This window comes from Mizuhopecten yessoensis, unplaced genomic scaffold (assembly GCF_002113885.1).
Source record: "Mizuhopecten yessoensis strain PY_sf001 unplaced genomic scaffold, ASM211388v2 scaffold9847, whole genome shotgun sequence".
Taxonomy (NCBI): Eukaryota; Metazoa; Mollusca; class Bivalvia; order Pectinida; family Pectinidae; genus Mizuhopecten; species Mizuhopecten yessoensis.
Genome location: NW_018408252.1, coordinates 540,893 through 558,787, shown reverse-complemented (window position 1 = coordinate 558,787; position 17,895 = coordinate 540,893). Strand labels below are relative to the sequence as shown.

At 35.4% G+C, this 17,895-nt stretch overlaps 1 protein-coding gene across 8 annotated transcripts in view; it reads left to right on the top strand.

The window, feature by feature from the left end:
• Positions 1-17,866, top strand: part of LOC110458828 — a 95,511-nt gene extending 77,645 nt beyond the window's left edge. For 6 of the 8 annotated variants that reach the window (XM_021510774.1, XM_021510779.1, XM_021510776.1 and 3 more), the window contains 7 exons: positions 331-420; positions 1,285-1,448; positions 3,493-3,540; positions 7,397-7,585; positions 8,090-8,169; positions 10,438-10,542; positions 11,512-17,866. In XM_021510774.1, coding sequence (XP_021366449.1) covers positions 331-420; positions 1,285-1,448; positions 3,493-3,540; positions 7,397-7,585; positions 8,090-8,169; positions 10,438-10,542; positions 11,512-11,669 — 834 coding nt within the window. In that variant the 3' untranslated portion in view covers positions 11,670-17,866. Of the gene's footprint in view, positions 1-330; positions 421-1,284; positions 1,449-2,563; positions 2,603-3,492; positions 3,541-7,396; positions 7,586-8,089; positions 8,170-10,437; positions 10,543-11,511 lie in introns of all 8 variants that reach the window. The other 2 variants (XM_021510773.1, XM_021510778.1) reach the window with 2 other exon arrangements.
• The last annotated feature ends 29 nt before the right edge of the window (positions 17,867-17,895 follow it).

Below are 17,895 nucleotides of genomic sequence, written 5' to 3'. Positions count from 1 at the left end.
GATATGAGCCCTTACCAGCTGTTGTCTAGAATACTGGATAAGGTTTTGGGGTATGAGCCCTTCCCTGTTGTCTAGTATACTGGACAAGATTTTGGAGTATGAGCCCTTTTCTGTTGTCTAGTATACTGGACAACCACATACTAATTTACAGCTGAGTAGACTGGAACAAGCGGAGTAAAGTATCATACCCTTCGGTCACGAGCCCGGCGTTCTACCACTTGACTACCGTGCCTCCTATAGACATGTTGTACAATCCAGCCTGAATAGAGAAATACCAACCTTCTAGCTGATTTATGGAAATATTAAAGTTGTTTTGTATTTATGGTCCAGGTGGTACGGAAATGTAACGATGGAGCCAAAAAGATGCAACAGACAGAACAGATGTGCCGCCTTGTACAAAACCTGGAATTCAAGGTCAAAGTAAGTCTACCCGAAGGTCAGGTCTGTGATCCTGAAGGTCTGCGACTGAACTATTAACCCTTTCACCCCAATGTAACATCAGTAGACTATTCCATGCATTGATTGGGATGAGTCCATTAGGGTCAACAGTGGTGAAAGGGTTAATAAGATAAACTAGTCAAATTCATGTTATGAAGGCATTTTCATGACATCTGCATAAACATTTATATAAATCTTATATGGCACTAAAGCTATAGGCAACAATCAAATTTTTATTTTTGTCTTTTCGCCACGAAGTAGCAGAAGCGTGACTAAGGTGTTGCTTTTCCGGCGGCGGGGTCAACATTAAGTTTTTGCATTTAAGTTAGTTTCACTGAAAGTATAAGTGCTAGACCAACCAAACTTGGACCATATATGAATCGTAGGTTGTACATCTCTACCCATTCATCAAATGCTTGGAGCTGCCTACCTTTCATTGTCCATTGACTTTGTCAGCATCTCCGTCAACATCAAGTTTTTGCATTTAAGTCAGTTTGTCTGATATGTACATTGATGGTCAAAGCAAGGGCATAGGGGAGACATATCAATCCAAATGGCTTTTTTATATTTTATATGGAACATAAATTATAGGCAATAATCAAATTTTGATTTTTAGAGTGTTGCTCGATGTCAGTGGGTTGAACTACAACGGTTTGAACTGCAACTGCTGTCAATTTATTAGAGGTTAAAGGTTAAAAAGAAAAAATAGTGGGCAAGATACTGCCAAAGTTGATGGCCGAGATGCAGGCAGATTCGACACAGTTTTGAACGTCAATATTCCTAATGGCATTCTAGGCTATAAAGGGAGATAAATGTTTAAAACAATGTTCGGTGATATTTTTGTAGGAAATCCCACTCATATCTGCTTCCCGATATTTGCTGAAACAAGGAGAGTTAACGAGGGTACTAACAGACACGTCAAGCCGACTTCCACTGAGGAAGGGGAAAACAAAACAAGCCATAAACATCTTCCTGTTCAACGATATCATCCTCATCAGCAAAAAGAAAAGGTATGACTGGCCTGTATTTGTGGTTAAAATCAAAATTAACGTTTTCTTTTTTAAACATTTCTTAGTTCCTTTTGTATAATTTCATAAGCACTTGTAATTGATTTAAACTGTCTACAATTTGATGAAATAACAGGCTTAAGCCATCCTCCATACTCGAGGGGTTACGCCCACTTTTGCACTCTGCACCCCTGGACTATGTCATAGCGAAATTGAAGGCACACAGCTAGCTTTTTGATTGGTGTCAGGTAAAAAAAAAATGACCAATCACTAGTCTTATACTTGTCCTTTGAAGATTACAGAGGATCGACGCCCGACTTCAAAGCCAGAAATCTTACCGTTACGCGACAGCGGGATTCTTTTGATGTACATCAAGGAATCAAACTGGTCTTCCCGTCTCATCCACAAGATGGTGCACATTGAGCCTTCAATTTTGTTATGACATATTCCAGGGGTGCAGAGAGTGAAAGTGAGTGTAACCCCTGGATATCGAGGATGGGCTAAAGCAGAATATGATTTCATTAAAAAATTCAGTGAAATGGAGAGAATGTTTACTTCGTATCAAATGGTGTACATAATGAAGGGTATATTTTCATGTCGGTATAATTCAGTGACACACATGGGCTTGAGAGTGCTGTATTGTTCGTCACTGATCGTTATACTGGCAGGAGAATGGAACTTATTGAATTTATTATTACAGTTTTCATAATGTTTCTGTATAGTAACACCTTTTAACTCATTCACCCCTGAAATTTAATAATGAACTATTCCAACCTTTGAATTGGAAGAGTTCAAATGTGTCTTCAGGGGTGAATGAGTTAATAAGGATTTGTTTCTACATTGAAACAAAGTCATCTTATGATGAACATGTAGTAAAAAACCCAGACCCTGATAGCAGCAAGTAATCATGATCAGCAGAATTTATTTCATGACAGAGTGCTATAAAGTTTCCTCAAATAAATGACCTTGACCTGCTTTCAAGGTCACAAGGTTAAGAAATTGATGTCACAATCACCAGAAGGCACAGCAAATTTTATTGTGCTATGAATGCAGTAAGTTTGGATAAATTGTGTGTATTGGAAATAGAAATATATTCTTGTGTATCTAATTTATTTCAGTTTTTGTTGTGCGTCACAATTAACACAATGTCGTATCAGGTAGAAATCAGCTTAACTAAAACTTAACTATATCTTGGAAACTTGTTCAACTTCCATTTCCATTTTCGATCCTCAAGCTATTTCGTCTATCAGAATCAGTATACCCAGAGGGACAAAATATATATATACAATGCATTCCTCTTAATATCATGTGTCAGAATGTGATATTAAGCAAAATCTGACATTAACAGAACACTGTCTTTCTGTGAAAATAGAACAGTTCTAGTATCCAGTTTCAGTGTACATATATGTATCCACACAAAGATTGGTCATAAAGACACCTCTGTAATAGAAAACATTATATTAACAAATTTGACATTAAGCAACATGATATTAAGTGGAAATCACTCTACTGATAATGTCAGTTAATTGGTCACTGCTGATTCATTCTATCAGATAGACAATAAACAGGTAAAAAAAAAAATCCTTTGTGGCAAAATAAACGCATGTTTAATTTGAGGGACTTCCATTCCAAAAGATCATCTCTGATTAAAGACAATTTCACTATTAAAGAAATTCATTACGTAATAGATACTAAATCCTGTTCATTATTTCTTTAGAGAAAGTTAAATAAAATCTACTGAAAAAATATATTACAACAAAACTTCTTAGTTACAATATGGCCGATGAAAGACTGGTTTTTAGGAAACAAGCACCCAATTCAAAGGTTATGTGTAATGGTGTACTTTCTAAGGTCCATTTTCATTTTGCAAAATCTTTTATAATGTTCGTTCAATCTTTTCTTTATGGGTACGTAATCTTTATGCATTTGTTAGAATTTGTGTGTTGTGAAGGAAGGGAGGCAATCTTATTCAGCACACGTGCATGTATTTTAAAACTATTTTTTCACATTGAATATTTCGTCAGTCTCGAATGTTAATCAATTTCAGAAATAGATTCTCGTATAGTTTCACGCCTCAGAACATTAATGAGCTACTGTGAGTACGCTACCATTCCTGTCTTGTCGCATGGAAGTTCTATCACAATCTTTTCAAATTGGTTGGAAAACCTTGCCCTGCATATTTCAACTTGTACTAAAACATTCTCTGGCAGTGTTAACAGATATCTTGAACCTTCAACAGCATGGTTTCCTACAGAAAAATGGATTGATGACTGACCTCTTTAATTAACCCTTTCACCACTGTAGACCATAATGGGCTCATCCATATCAATGAATGGTAGAGTCTACTAAAGTTACATAGGGGTGGAAGGGTTAAAGACCATTTTTCTTACTGCAAATGTTCATATGAGAAAGTCAATTTGTATGCTTCAGGTTGTTTCAGTGGCACTTTGAATACTTTTGATGGAGTAAACATTTTTAAAAAAAAATCCTTTGTGGCAAAATTAAAGCATGTTTAATTTGAGGGACTTCCATTCCAAAAGATCATCTATGATTAAAGACAATTTCACTATTAAAGAAATAAGGAAGCAGTTATTGTAGGTCTTGATTGAAACTTGATTGATATTTTGTAATGTGTTTCATTTTCCTTCTGTTCCAAGTAACGATTTAAATTTGTGAAGCAGTGTTTTAACTAACTCTTTGAGTGACTTTAAAAAATTATAGTTTTTCATAGGAGCAAAATCTGGCCTTTGTTTCCAAAAGTTTGGCTAAAGTAATTGTTAGCCAGTGGTTTGCCCATTCACCCCTAGGTAACTTTAGTAGACTCTTCCATACATTTATCTGGATGAGTCCATTGTGGTCCACAGTGGTGAAAGGGTTAAGGAATATTTAACCTCTGATATAATTTCACTGCCATACCTTAGTGGAGACTGCCATACTTTAGTGGAGACTGCCATACCTTAGTGGAGACTGCCATACCTTAGTGGAGACAAATAAAATTGATCTGTTTTGAAGATTTGTTTTTCCTTTAAAAGCCTTGAATCGCTTCTAATGTGCAACTAGTTGAATTTTCACAAAGCATTGGTAAAATCCAGATCAATGGATGGGAGAGTCTACTAAAGTTACATAGGGGTGAAAGGGTTAAGCAACCGGGGCGTACTTACGAAATTTATCAGATAATGAACTTGTAAATTTAATAAATAAGACATTTTGAACCAATCAGATGATGAAAAATCTAAAATTGTTTTATATTATTTGCTCGCAAATAAGGCAAGGAAGTACCTACCTGCATCAAATTACGAGTTAGGGTATGTTTTGTCCTACATAACATTTAACTCAACCTTTGTTCAGCATGATTGCAGTTGTTTATTTCAAACCTAATGAAGCAATAAGAAATCCTATAGCCCAATTAAGTCAGTACACTAATGGAACTTTTGCTACAGGTGTGACAGGTATTACTAAAGAAAGGAGTTATAGTTACTCTAATTGTTATGTGATCTGAATCAGGGTCCCTTCCTCTTGTTCAAACCACAAGTATATGTGACGACTGCACTATATCTGGGTTTTATTATGGCTACTCACCTGTTCTAGCCCCTAGAGGATTACATTTTCCCATTTTGTTTTGAATCTTGCAGCTTTTAAAGCATTGATTTTCTTGTGATGTGCTTAAAGATTTGTTATAATGATAACAAAATTCAATTACAAATGAAATGCGTATGATTCTTTAATACTGCTTGAGATTAACTAATAGTGCTTGTGATAAATTATTTTTTAAGTTTTTATTTTGCTTTTGTTTTTCTGACGTTAGTGTGATTGTTCTGACAGTTTAGATCATTGACTACATGTGCTGTAGTTAAGTACGTAAACATGACATTTTAAGGATGAAATTGATGACAGGAAGGAAGAGAGAACAAATATCCCAGCTTAAACAAATGTGTTTATTCATTATTACCCCGTTGTAATATGGATGTCAAGATTGAAGAATAAACTTGTGTTGGGGTAATTTGTGTTGTGTGGGCTGTTGTTCTAATAACGTTAAGGCTCTTGCATAACATTTTATTCTTTAATCATAATCCCGAAATTTGTGTTATTTTTAATGATATACAAGTCATATTAAGTACTCCAATTTTCATTTTTTTTCATTTTTTTTTTTTTATTTATTTACAACAGAATCTAAAAGATACTTGCAATGAACTCTAAATAACAACAGTGTAACATGTCATTGTTAAAATGTTCTTTGATAGACAATAATCAATTTTGATTAAAGGCAAGATGCAAGAAAATTGCTGATATTAAAGTTAAAAAGATGAAGGAGAAAAATTGGGTCTCAATTGATGCTGAAGCTAGCTTTGTTCTGTGATCTTCATGTAATGGCGGGCCTCGTTCTGACTATAGTCAGGGGAGGTAACAAAAACCGGTTTTCAACTGAAACTGATATGGAACAAGGGAAACAACTCGCCTTAGTTTTTAGCCACATGCAGTAGAAAAACACGGTGTCCACATGAGATCACATAAATTTAATTATGCACTCTACGCTACATAATTTTCATTTGTGTTCGCTATGTGATAAATTGCAGGTCTCCCTCCAAACTTGTTAATTACTCAGAAAAAAAGGTCCGTCTCTGCCTAATTTTATTTCACACCTTTTTACTGCAAGCATGTAAGGCTTTTTAATATCTGAAGTGTTTAGGTGAACACCTGACTTAGACAGGTTACAAGCACCTTTAATAACAAGGCATGGTTAGCTTTAAATTCTGTTGATTTGCATACCAGTAACTTCTTGGCTTAATGCAAAGGGTACCAGTAAGTTAACTCATTCATCCCTGAAGACACATTTGAACTCTTCTAATTCAAAGGTTGGAATAGTTCATTATAAAATTTCAGGGGTAAATGAGTTGCTACTGCTAAATTTTTATTTATGTACTTTTCAAATGAAACATTCACTAAAAAATATCGCATGTTGCCATGCATTTTACAGAATTGTAGTTGTTTGAAATTTGAATGTTTGAAAAGAAAGAGAAGAAAACCAATAGTGTCCGACTTGGGACTTTTACATTTCAAAGCCTACAATTTACTAGTGTTCCCATACAGCAATTAAATAAGCACTGCATCAAAATGACTGTCCAGTTTACGAGCTGCAAGCATATGAAAAACTAGACAGGGGAAGAGACTCCTTCAGAAAACCTCCTTTGGCTGTTCCATCGTCTATATAGAAGGGAGATAATGCTGTTCCATCGTCTATATAGAAGGGAGATAATGCTGTTCCATCGTCTATATAGAAGGGAGATAATCCAAGTTAAAAAAACTCGGGAGTAGAACTCTTCTTCATAAATCAGTTTATAACTGATGAAGTGGTACCCTTTACCTTAACTCAATCACCCTTGAAATTTCATAATGAACTATTCTAACCTTTGAATTGGAAGAGTTCAAATGTGTCTTCAGGGGTGAATGGGTTAATTAAACTGCAAAGATTGCAATCTTTTCTGTCTTTAAAGGCCATCTTGATTAAAAAATAACTATAAAAGCAGAAAGTTGTTAGGATTAAGTTTTGTTTATTGCGACACTATGGTTTATACAGTAATGTAAAATACTTAATAATTCTAAAGGTTCATTTCTGTTCTTAAACAATGACTAAAACACAAACAAAACACAAACAGAACTTTTCTGATCTTACAATAGCTGAATTATTTGAATGGCCATTGAAAGTTTTTTAAATTCAATAATGACCATGAAAGTTAGAGCTTTAATTAATCAATGAGGTAATTATGCGTATTTTAGCATCTATAGATGTGATGTCAGATCTTCGTACAACAGATTGATCAGTAAAACTTTATATTTATCATTGACTGAAAGTTTATAAAACAGGGAGGAAGTTTTCTAGTTGATGACCATGTTGTAAATAATTTCTTTGAAGAACCGTAATGAGAGTGTTTACATTAGGCTTTATTTTCCAGTAATACCCAGTATGTGGTCTATGATCACGCGCCAAGAAATTCCCTACATGTTGAGATGCTTGAAAGTACTGACAAGTCGCGGTACCTCCCTCAGGGCGCACCAAGCGGATGTAAAAATCTCTTTGTGGTAGTCCTGCTGGAAAACCATGAACAGAAACATACCGAGCTCATCCTTTCCTGCAAATCTACGTAAGACTTTAACTTTGCTATTGTTTTGTTCATGATTATAACTTATGAAGAGAAGCAAATGACAGTAAGACAGTCCTACAGATAAGTACCCTCCCCACAGCAATTTGGTAACATTTTCTTAGAATGATTGCAGAATCCCACAATGCTCTAAAAATGCCTATTATAAACACTCATTTTAATTACCGCATTTGCCGTAATAAGCCCCCACCCACAACTTTTTCTATCATAACTCACATTTTACTATCCTTTAAAGCACTCACATTTAAGCCATTTTTAAGCATCCTTGGTGAAATTATGATGAATTTGGTAAGTTTAATTATATTGCTTTGAACAGAGAAGTGAGAGCATTGCTAAAATCAAATCAGATGTGTCATTTATTTGGTAAAATATAGTATGTAACAGTCATATTTTGTAATCAAAGATGTTATAAATATTTAAGATTGGATTCGGTCTATACTGTAATCCAAACTTCCCTATAAAAAAACATTATTGTGCCTATTACAGGAGTGACCGAACAAGATGGATAGACTCTCTGAGTCCATCAGCCAAGGAAAACGACTCTGAGAAAATCTACGAGGAATGGGGTAGGTATTGGCTATCTCTAGGTCACAGTCATGATACTCAACTCTGTCAAGGTCACAGTCATGATACCGAACTCTGTCAAGGTCACAGTCATTATACCAAACTCTGTCAAGGTCACAATCATGATACTCAACTCTGTCAAGGTCACAGTCATGATACCTAACTCTGTCTAGGTCACAGTCATGATACTCAAATTTATCAAGGTCACAGTCATGAGACCCAACTCTGTCAAGGTCACAGTCATGAGACTTAACTCTTTCAAGGTCACAGTCATGAGACTTATCTCTGTCAAGGTCACAGTCATTATACCTAACTCTGTCAAGGTCACAGTCATGAGACTTATCTCTGGCAAGGTCACAGTCATGAGACTTATCTCTGTCAAAGTCACAGTCATTATACTTAACTCTGTCAAGGTCACAGTCATGAGACTTAACTCTTTCAAGGTCACAGTCATGAGACTTATCTCTGTCAAAGTCACAGTCATTATACTTAACTCTGTCAAGGTCACAGTCATGATACTCAACTCTTGTCAAGGTCACAGTCATGAGACTTATCTCTGTCAAAGTCACAGTCATGAGACCCAACTCTGTCAAGGTCACAGTCATGAGACTTAACTCTTTCAAGGTCACAGTCATGAGACTTATCTCTGTCAAGGTCACAGTCATGATACTCAAATTTGTCAAGGTCACAGTCATGAGACCCAACTCTGTCAAGGTCACAGTCATGAGACTTATCTCTGGCAAGGTCACAGTCATGAGACTTATCTCTGTCAAAGTCACAGTCATGAGACTTATCTCTGTCAAGGTCACAGTCATGATACTCAACTCTTTCAAGGTTACAGTCATGATACCTAACTCTGTCAAGGTCACAGTCATGATACTTAACTCTGTCAAGGTCACAGTCATGATACTTAACTCTGTCAAGGTCACAGTCATGATACTCAACTTTGTCAAGGTCACAGTCATGATACTTAATTCTGTCAAGGTCACAGTCATGATACTTAACTCTGTCAAGGTCACAGTCATGAGACTTAACTCTGTCAAGGTCACAGTCATGATACTCAACTCTTGTCAAGGTCACAGTCAAGATACTTAACTTTGTCAAGGTCACAGTCATGATACTTAACTCTGTCAAGGTCACAGTCAAGATACTTAACTCTTTCAAGGTCACAGTCATGAGACTTAACTCTGTCAAGGTCACAGTCATGAGACCCAACTCTGTCAGTGTCACAGTCATGATACTCAACTCTGTCAAGGTCGAAGTCATGATAATTATAGATTATAACACTTTTTCAGGGTTTGTCATGAGAAAAAAATTCTCATTGCCAGTATGTGGATTAAATCGAGAAGTCACCACTGGATTTATCCATGTGCAAAATACAATTAAATCCTAGTTAAATAAAATTAAAATTAGACCTTAAATTATTATCTTTGTTATTTTAAATATCACTCTTGAAAATAAATGTCTTTTTCTTTCAAAATCACTGACTCATCCGGGAAACATATGGCAGGTATGATAAGTTTTTCATAAATGTTGGTTTACTCTTGGGACCTAATCCGTCAAACAAGAGCAAAATGGACACTGGTCAGTTGACCTATAAATCTGACCTGTGTGTAAAAAGGCTTTTTTCTAGAGACTTGTAAAGTTTGTGTAAAAAGGGAGAGATCATCTTCAACATGAACTGTACTGGTTTGTAAAGGACGGTTTTCTTGGTGTCATAACCATTACTGTATGATACATTTTCTCTTATTTCCCTGTGTGTAAGATAGAGCTGTCCAGGGTAAGAAAGGGGTGTAGGAAATTTCTTACACCCCATTTCACATGACATGACGTCACAATGGCTCAACAATGACTTGACGTCACGTATTTCGAAAACTCTGATCTCTGATGCCGCAATGCGGAAAAGGCGTCGTGATGAAATGAAATCCTTTTAGAATATGTTTACCCTACTCGTTAGAAAGAGGAGATCAACTTTTCTGCACATACTGTGTTTATTAATATGAGGTATGCTAAATCCTGCTGACATATTTGTTTTCTTAAAAAAAACAGGGGGGGGGGGGGTAGTTGATATTTTCAAAATAGTAGCCAGTCCAAGCGCATTTTCATGGTTTCTGAACTTATTCTGGTACGGTAGTTGGAATGAAGGACAAATACTCTGTCATGCCCAAGGGTTTACCAAATTTGAAAACTTGGTTGAATTGCCCTACCTACAACCCTAGGCATGAAAGAGTCTTATAAATACACTCAACATTATGTTTGTTTGTCCTCAGATTGTCCTCAAGTACAATGCACAAAGAAGTACTCGGCTACGGAACCTGATGAACTCAGTCTTGAGGAATCGGATGTCATCAACGTCTTTAAGAAAATGGGTGACGGTAAGATATATACATGACTGTTACTGTCCTGCTGTCTTCATTGGTTTCTTACAATTTTGAAATGAAAATGAATAAAATCTACTAACAGTTGGTGTATAATAATTTTAAAGATTTATTAAATGTTTTCAATGTATGGAATCATCTGCAGATTGAATGGCAATCTCTGTTGTAATGTTGATTTAGGAGTCACAATGTGAAACAGGTCTATTTCATGATGTATTTTAGTGATTTAGCGAATGATCTACAGACGTATACGCTGATGGTGGAACAAGGATGATACTCAGATAAATCTCTTTACAATATTTTCCAGTCCTAGTTATATAATATGCTATAATATACAAACATAGGTTGATTATGTCTATTCTACCTCATTAAATGAATGCATTTTTCCCTGACTTACCTATAATGCAGCGTGGTTTTATATAGGGCGATTCATTTTGAAACGATTATTTATCAGGACTTGTGCATTGTCTTTTGTCCAGTAATACATTTACCAGTGAACTAATATTGTTACACTGTAGTAGAAATATAGATAGATAAGTCACTGTGCTGTTTCTACATTAAAATCTTACATAACTATTAGGAGGCACGGTTAGTCTAGGGGTAGGACGCCAGACTCGTGACCGAAGGGTTGCGGGTTCGAGTCACGTCACGGCACTGTGTTGTATCTTTGAACAGGATACTTTACTCCGCTTGTTCCAGTCTACTCGGCTGTAAATGAGTACGTTGTTGGGCAGTGCTAGATTTGTAGAATGCTAGCTGTGAGCACCGAAATTGGCAGCACCGGCTGGTTGTATGCTCCCCAGGGAGTTGAGAAAGATATTGGCTTGTTGCAAAGGCCCTATAACCACGGATAATAATTTGTGAACTGCTTTGAGACGACCTTCAAACTAGGTTGTGATAAAGTGGTATATAAGAACCTCAAATTATTTTTATTATTATTATAACTATTGACACTGGATATTACAGGCTGGTATGAAGGGGAGAGAATCCGTGATGGAGAGAGAGGCTGGTTCCCGTCAGACTACACCATGGAAATCGTCAACTCCCATGTCAGGGCACGAAACTTACGTCTCCGATACAGACTGTTACTGGCCTCACAGGATTACGGCGATGTGTACTCTTGATCCAGGCCATAAACAGGCTTTGAAATAAAGCTGACATATTGTGTGGAATATTTTGTTGGTATTGACCGCACCTCCAGGTCATTGTACTACTCTGAAGACAATCATGATTACTGACAGAGAAGGATGAGATTTAACTGATCAAGGCATTTTTCGTCAACAGGATCTTTTCATGGAATGATAAGGAGCTGTAAGATTTACTCAAATATTTCAAGGAAGATTTTGATGGAAATATGACAAGGAATACTCCAAAGTGATGTCTGTGTGTTAAGTTTCTACTCATGAGTGCGATTTCTTCAAGGTGGAGCTAGATTGTATTTAACAACACAACCTACATTGAATTGTCCCTGGACGTGAACCCTTGATGACTGTATCCCAATGGAAGGATCAAACTGTGTACCACCAATGTGTAATGCTAGCAGTGTTATATGTGTAAATTGATCAATTTTGTATTTAAAATTCACCTGTGAATCTAATGGATAGCAGCACGTCAGTACAGTGTTTCAGAGGAGCCTGTCACGGAAGTAACTAACACAGATATAAGGGACGTACTTGACGGGTATATTTACTGACATTTTACTGGGTCAAGGACTTGTGTCCCGATGATGTGTGGGAAATTTCACCCAAAATTGAAATTTCAAATGACAAGCAGAACTTGTATCGGAATTTATCTGATAAATGCTGGCATTCTTCAAGTGAAATTTTAAAAAGGGTAAAATATTGAAAGTCGTGTCATATTTGACTTAATTTTTATTCTGCCATTATTGTATTACAAACTGAAACAGATTTCAAAAATGGCTGTTATTCCATTTAGATTCTTGTATGATGTCACTGGCCCGAGTCAGTGACCAGTGACCAGCTAGTGACTGTCTAGAATGTACCGGTCCTGGGTTGGAATCTCATTCAGACTGTATGTTGATGATATTTGTCTAAATAAACCCTTTACTTACCAAGTTGTGTAACTTTATATTCTAATGTTGTCTAAATTTCTGATACTGCAGCTATGTGGATTTCTCTTACATATGGACTACACAAAAACACACAGACTTTGTCTACTGTAGCATTCAGCATTATGTACCGGTATATACGCCCGGCATTGTTTTATATAACTCTACAGGATTGACTGGTATCCGATCATTAGGTGTTTGTTTTAATTTAACTCATTCACTCCTGAAGACACATTTGAACTCTTCCAATTCAGAGGTTGGAATAGTTCATCACAAAATTTCAGGGGTGAATGAGTTAAAGTTAAATGCTGCACATTTTACTCGCTGAATGACTTGGAAGGCAAACGATAAACACAGGTTTTACTAAATACTTTTCAAAAGATGTATTTTCTGAAACATGTATACTTTAAAAATAAAAGTTGATGTATTGCTATACATCGGCCATGAGTAAAATATGTCTATTAACCAGAATGAAAGATACACCACACAAGTTTAATCAAGTATACCCCTGTGTACTCACTAGAGTCAGCCAGCTTGTCACAACATTGTCTTCCAAAGCCAAACTTACATGGACAGCAGATGTTCTCCACAGTCCAATTCTAGCTTAAACATTGCACTACATCCACATGTTTCTCTAGATCCCCTCATACTCATCTCCGTTCAAGATTTTAGTTTCTGCGTAACCAGGGACGCATCTACTATGGCTTTATATGTCTCTGGCATAACCAAGCAATATTTTATTAAAATTTGTTGGCACAGGTGCTTTATATCAACTTCTTTTATTAAAAATATTGTTGAACATATCACAGATTTATTCTGATATGACGTTACTTAAATGTATCTAGTTTTTACAAACAGAAAAGGGACCTAATGGGACTGTCACATTAAAACACTGGTAGTAGTAACCAATTACAGGGCTATATATACTACCACCCATATATCATTGATAACGGTTATGTGACAGGTTTGATTACAGAGTTATGTCCCCTCAGATGTGATTGAACTAATAAATATATCATTTGTCAATATTACATTTCATTGTTGTATTTGTCACTGCAATATATACTGTTTTGATTTTTTTCACATTTTTTCAAAGCAGCAATTTTGTATTCAACATTGGTTGAGTTATCACATTTGAAATCATCATAATAAACACTTTATCCTGTTAATTGATGGACCAGTATAGATTTACTAAACAATTTACTTATTAATATATTTTGCTAAATGATTTGACTTGATTTATTTTTGTATTCATATTCAAACAGGTACAGTTTGTCAAATATCATGAGTATTCATAATGGTTATTGTAATTGTTGTTTTATGAAATACTGTTGTAATTAATATTATTCCAAAATAATTTCCAGGATTGAAGGCATAGTGTTTGATGTGAAGGGAAGTGAACTCTATATAGTGTTTGATATGAAAGGGAGTTAACTCTACTTAGTGTTTGGTATGAAGGGGAGTTAACTCTACATAGAGTTAGCTGTGAAGGGGAGTTTACTCTTCATAGTGTTTGGTATGAAGGGGAGTTAACACTACATAGAGTTAGATGTGAAGGGGAGTTAACACTACATAGTGTTGGATGTGAAGGGGAGTTTACTCTTCATAGTGTTTGGTATGAAGGGGAGTTAACACTACATAGAGTTAGATGTGAAGGGGAGTTAACACTTCATAGTGTTGGATGTGAAGGGGAGTTAACCCTTCATAGTGTTTGGTATGAAGGGGGGTTAACACTACATATAGTTAGCTGTGAAGGGGAGTTAACTCTTCATAGTGTTGGATGTGAAGGGGAGTTTACCCTTCATAGTGTTTGATGTGAAGGGGAGTTAACTCTACATAGTGTTGATGTGAAGGGGAGTTAACTCTTCATAGTGTTGATGTGAAGGGGAGTTAACTCTACATAGTGTTGATTTGAAGGGGAGTTAACTCTACAAATTGTTTGAAATGATGAGGGGTTATCTGTCCATAGTGTTGATGTGAAGGGGAGTTAACTCTTCATAGTGTTGATGTGAAGGGGAGTTAACTCTACAAATTGTTTGAAATGAAGAGGGGTTAACTCTACATAGTGTATTCAACCCTAGCAACTGTTTGGTTTAGTAGATGGGAAACACAACACTACTGTTATTGTTTTGACTGTTCTTAAATAATAATTCCCTTTGCAATAAAATTTTATGTGAGTAGCTTTGAGAAATCTCTCGTCTGTTATCCCTATAGACTTGGTCGTATTATAACACCACATTGAAATAATCAACTCAACACTGTGACACCAGCCGTCGCATTTAAGACAATAAACGTTAAGTAATCTGATGAGGCTGAAGACTTCGTGCTGGTCAGAAAAAATATGTTTTGAGAATTTGTGCATATACTCCTGTCTCTGAGGCTTTGCTTTACTTTGACAGAGCCTTGGGAAAATTAAAACTTCTTGACATGTTTCATCAATCTCATGCAAAAAACGAAAGATTACTTATACCCTTTATATACAAAAATGGTTTAGTTACAATATTTCTTATGATTGGAGGTAAAATTATTGCTCTTACTACACTTGGCACATTGGAAACATATCTTAACTTCTTTTTTTTCCAATTTTTATTTTGATGTGTTTTTCAAGATTTCATATATATTTTTTTATTTTTATTTTAAAAGAGTTCGTGTCTCTTGGCAAAAAGTTTTTGAACCCCCATGATACCTATAATAAATCACACCATTTAAATCAATTAAAAAAATACTAATTGGACAAAGGAGAGCCATGGTAAAATATATACATGTTTTAATATTATTTTTTCAAAGTTAAATGATTCAAGGTTTTTTATTTGATAAATAACAATATGTACATTTTATATGCAATTCTGTATAGGACAATTTATCACGAAGCTTATTATTAAAATATTATGCAAACTTTTAATGTCAAAGATCGAAGTTGACATAGCTTAATGTTTCCTGTAATATTGAAGTGACTGTTTAAATATGTTAGTGTTGATATAATGATGTCAATATGTGAAGGTATGCTGCTTCATCCTCGTCCTCAATATTAGACTTGGATCTTATCATTTAAAGGCCTTTTATATCTGGCATATTTTTCTTCGAAAGAGATTAAGATATATACTATGACTTATTGCAGAATTAAATCATTCACCCCCCTGAAGAAACATTTGAACGCTTCCAATTCAAAGGTTGGAAAAGTTCATTATGAAATTTCGGGGGTGAATGAATTAGAATATATAAGGAGAGCTAGGTTTTTTTCCAGAAATGACTAATTAAAATAATCAGTTGAACAAGAAAAGGATATAACATCGAGCTTAGTCTGTGCTCAGCTAAAATCTGGTAAACTGACATAAAGTCATATTTTTGGTTCAACTCATTCACCCAAGAAATTTCATAATGAACTATTCCACCCTTTAAATTGGAAAAGTTCAAGTGTGTCTTCAGGGGTGAATGAGGAAAGGGAGGCCTTTACGTAGGGGTGTATAATAGTCAAATAATTATGGTTGGTACCCTTTACCTTCAATACATTTCAACAATTTTAATCAATGTTATATAAAGCTTTTATATAATGACTAAGGTCTTATACTAATGTAGGTCAAAGTTCATTGTCTTTACCTTGACATTGCAACATAAGTTCATGTCTGTGATTTGTAAACAAGGTGTTGTATCTGCTGAAAATGTAATAAACACTGTTTACAACTTCCCTGCTGATGTTTGTACGCAATATTGAATGTTTATTCCTGTTAAGGGTCCCTTTCCCACTGCAGACAAAACAATAAAAATTCCATGGTAGATTTCATACTGGTACATAGAGTTACCTCCCCTTGGATTGGGTCTGGATGCTACTGTAGTATGACAAGGCCATTGTCTACTGTTAACCAGGTAGCTGAGAGAGAAAAATTCCAGTGGCACTACTTACGATTTTGCATTTCCAGTTTGTCGGCATCTAATTGTCGGGTCATATCGGAAGTATGGTTTATGGGAGAAACGATGACTCGATCGGGTGAGAGTTCGAAATATCGATCGAGATCAGACGAAAACGGGTCAGTTTACAGGTATGCTGAGTGCGTAATTTTTGTTTTTGGCAGTGGTATGGGGCTCCTTAAGAAACCGAATTACGTTAGGTTGTTACAGAGAAAGAGATATATGTAGTCTGTATAATCTGCTACATTGCTAATACATCAGTGTTCTGCTAATTGTTAAAACACCTCTGCAAAGACACAACGATTTTACTGTGTAATTTACTTCACAGGTGACATTTGGTGGTCTGTACAAAAGGCCTTAAACAATGCAGTCTTATCTTTTATGGTTTTACTCCTTCACAAATTAAACGCGGAGCTTTTTATTCTGTGATTTTCTCGTATATATCTGATATAAATATCATGTAAGTAAATGATTTCTCTAATTTTATTAAGTGCTTTTTATAAAACAAATTATTATGATGCACTTTTTATGTAAAGCTATCTCTGTTTATATTACTGTAACACTTAATAACATATTTAAGTTGTTATTGCAGACCACTGTTATAATATTGTCTAGTTTTATAAGATACAAATGTTATGTTTAGTTGATAAGGTATGGACATTATATACTAGCCCACCATCATCAGATCAAACCACCCTTCATCCATGGTCCTACCATAAAAAATTCAGTAAAAAAATAGCAATTTCTTAAGAAGTACAGAACAGATCTTTCTCAAATTTGGTATGAAGGTTTCCCTTGGGTTCATTGAGACTGATCCAGGCGGCCAACTTTATAGAATTTCTGGAGTTCAAAATTGATTGCTTTTCTCAAGAAATAATTGACACATCTTTCTCAAATCTATTGTGTAGGATTCCTTGGGTACATAGCTGTGCATTTTTATTTATTTTGAAATTGATCAGAAAGACAAGATGGCCACCAAGCATCCTTTTTTGAGTTTGAGAGTTCAAGTGTGTTATTGCTATTTCTCAAGATGTAAACAAGGAACAATTATCTCATTTTGAAAGGACATTCTCAAACCCAGCAGTATGGAAATTTTAATCAAAATTTACCACGAGATATATTAAATGTTGACAAGACTGCAATTTAAAAGATTAGGGACTTAGATAGAAGTAATGAAAATCTTATGATGGTGGGTGCCAAGATCTCTCTAGGATCTCTTGTTAGATATGGACTCTTCTTTTTATATATAAATTCCTTCCTACTTTTATGTGCCATTCTCAGTTTCTGTCTAGTTAACCTGTTTATTTATGTATACAATGTATATCATAAAACATATTGTACAACATATTTAGAATGCCTTTCTTGTTTTTTGCTCC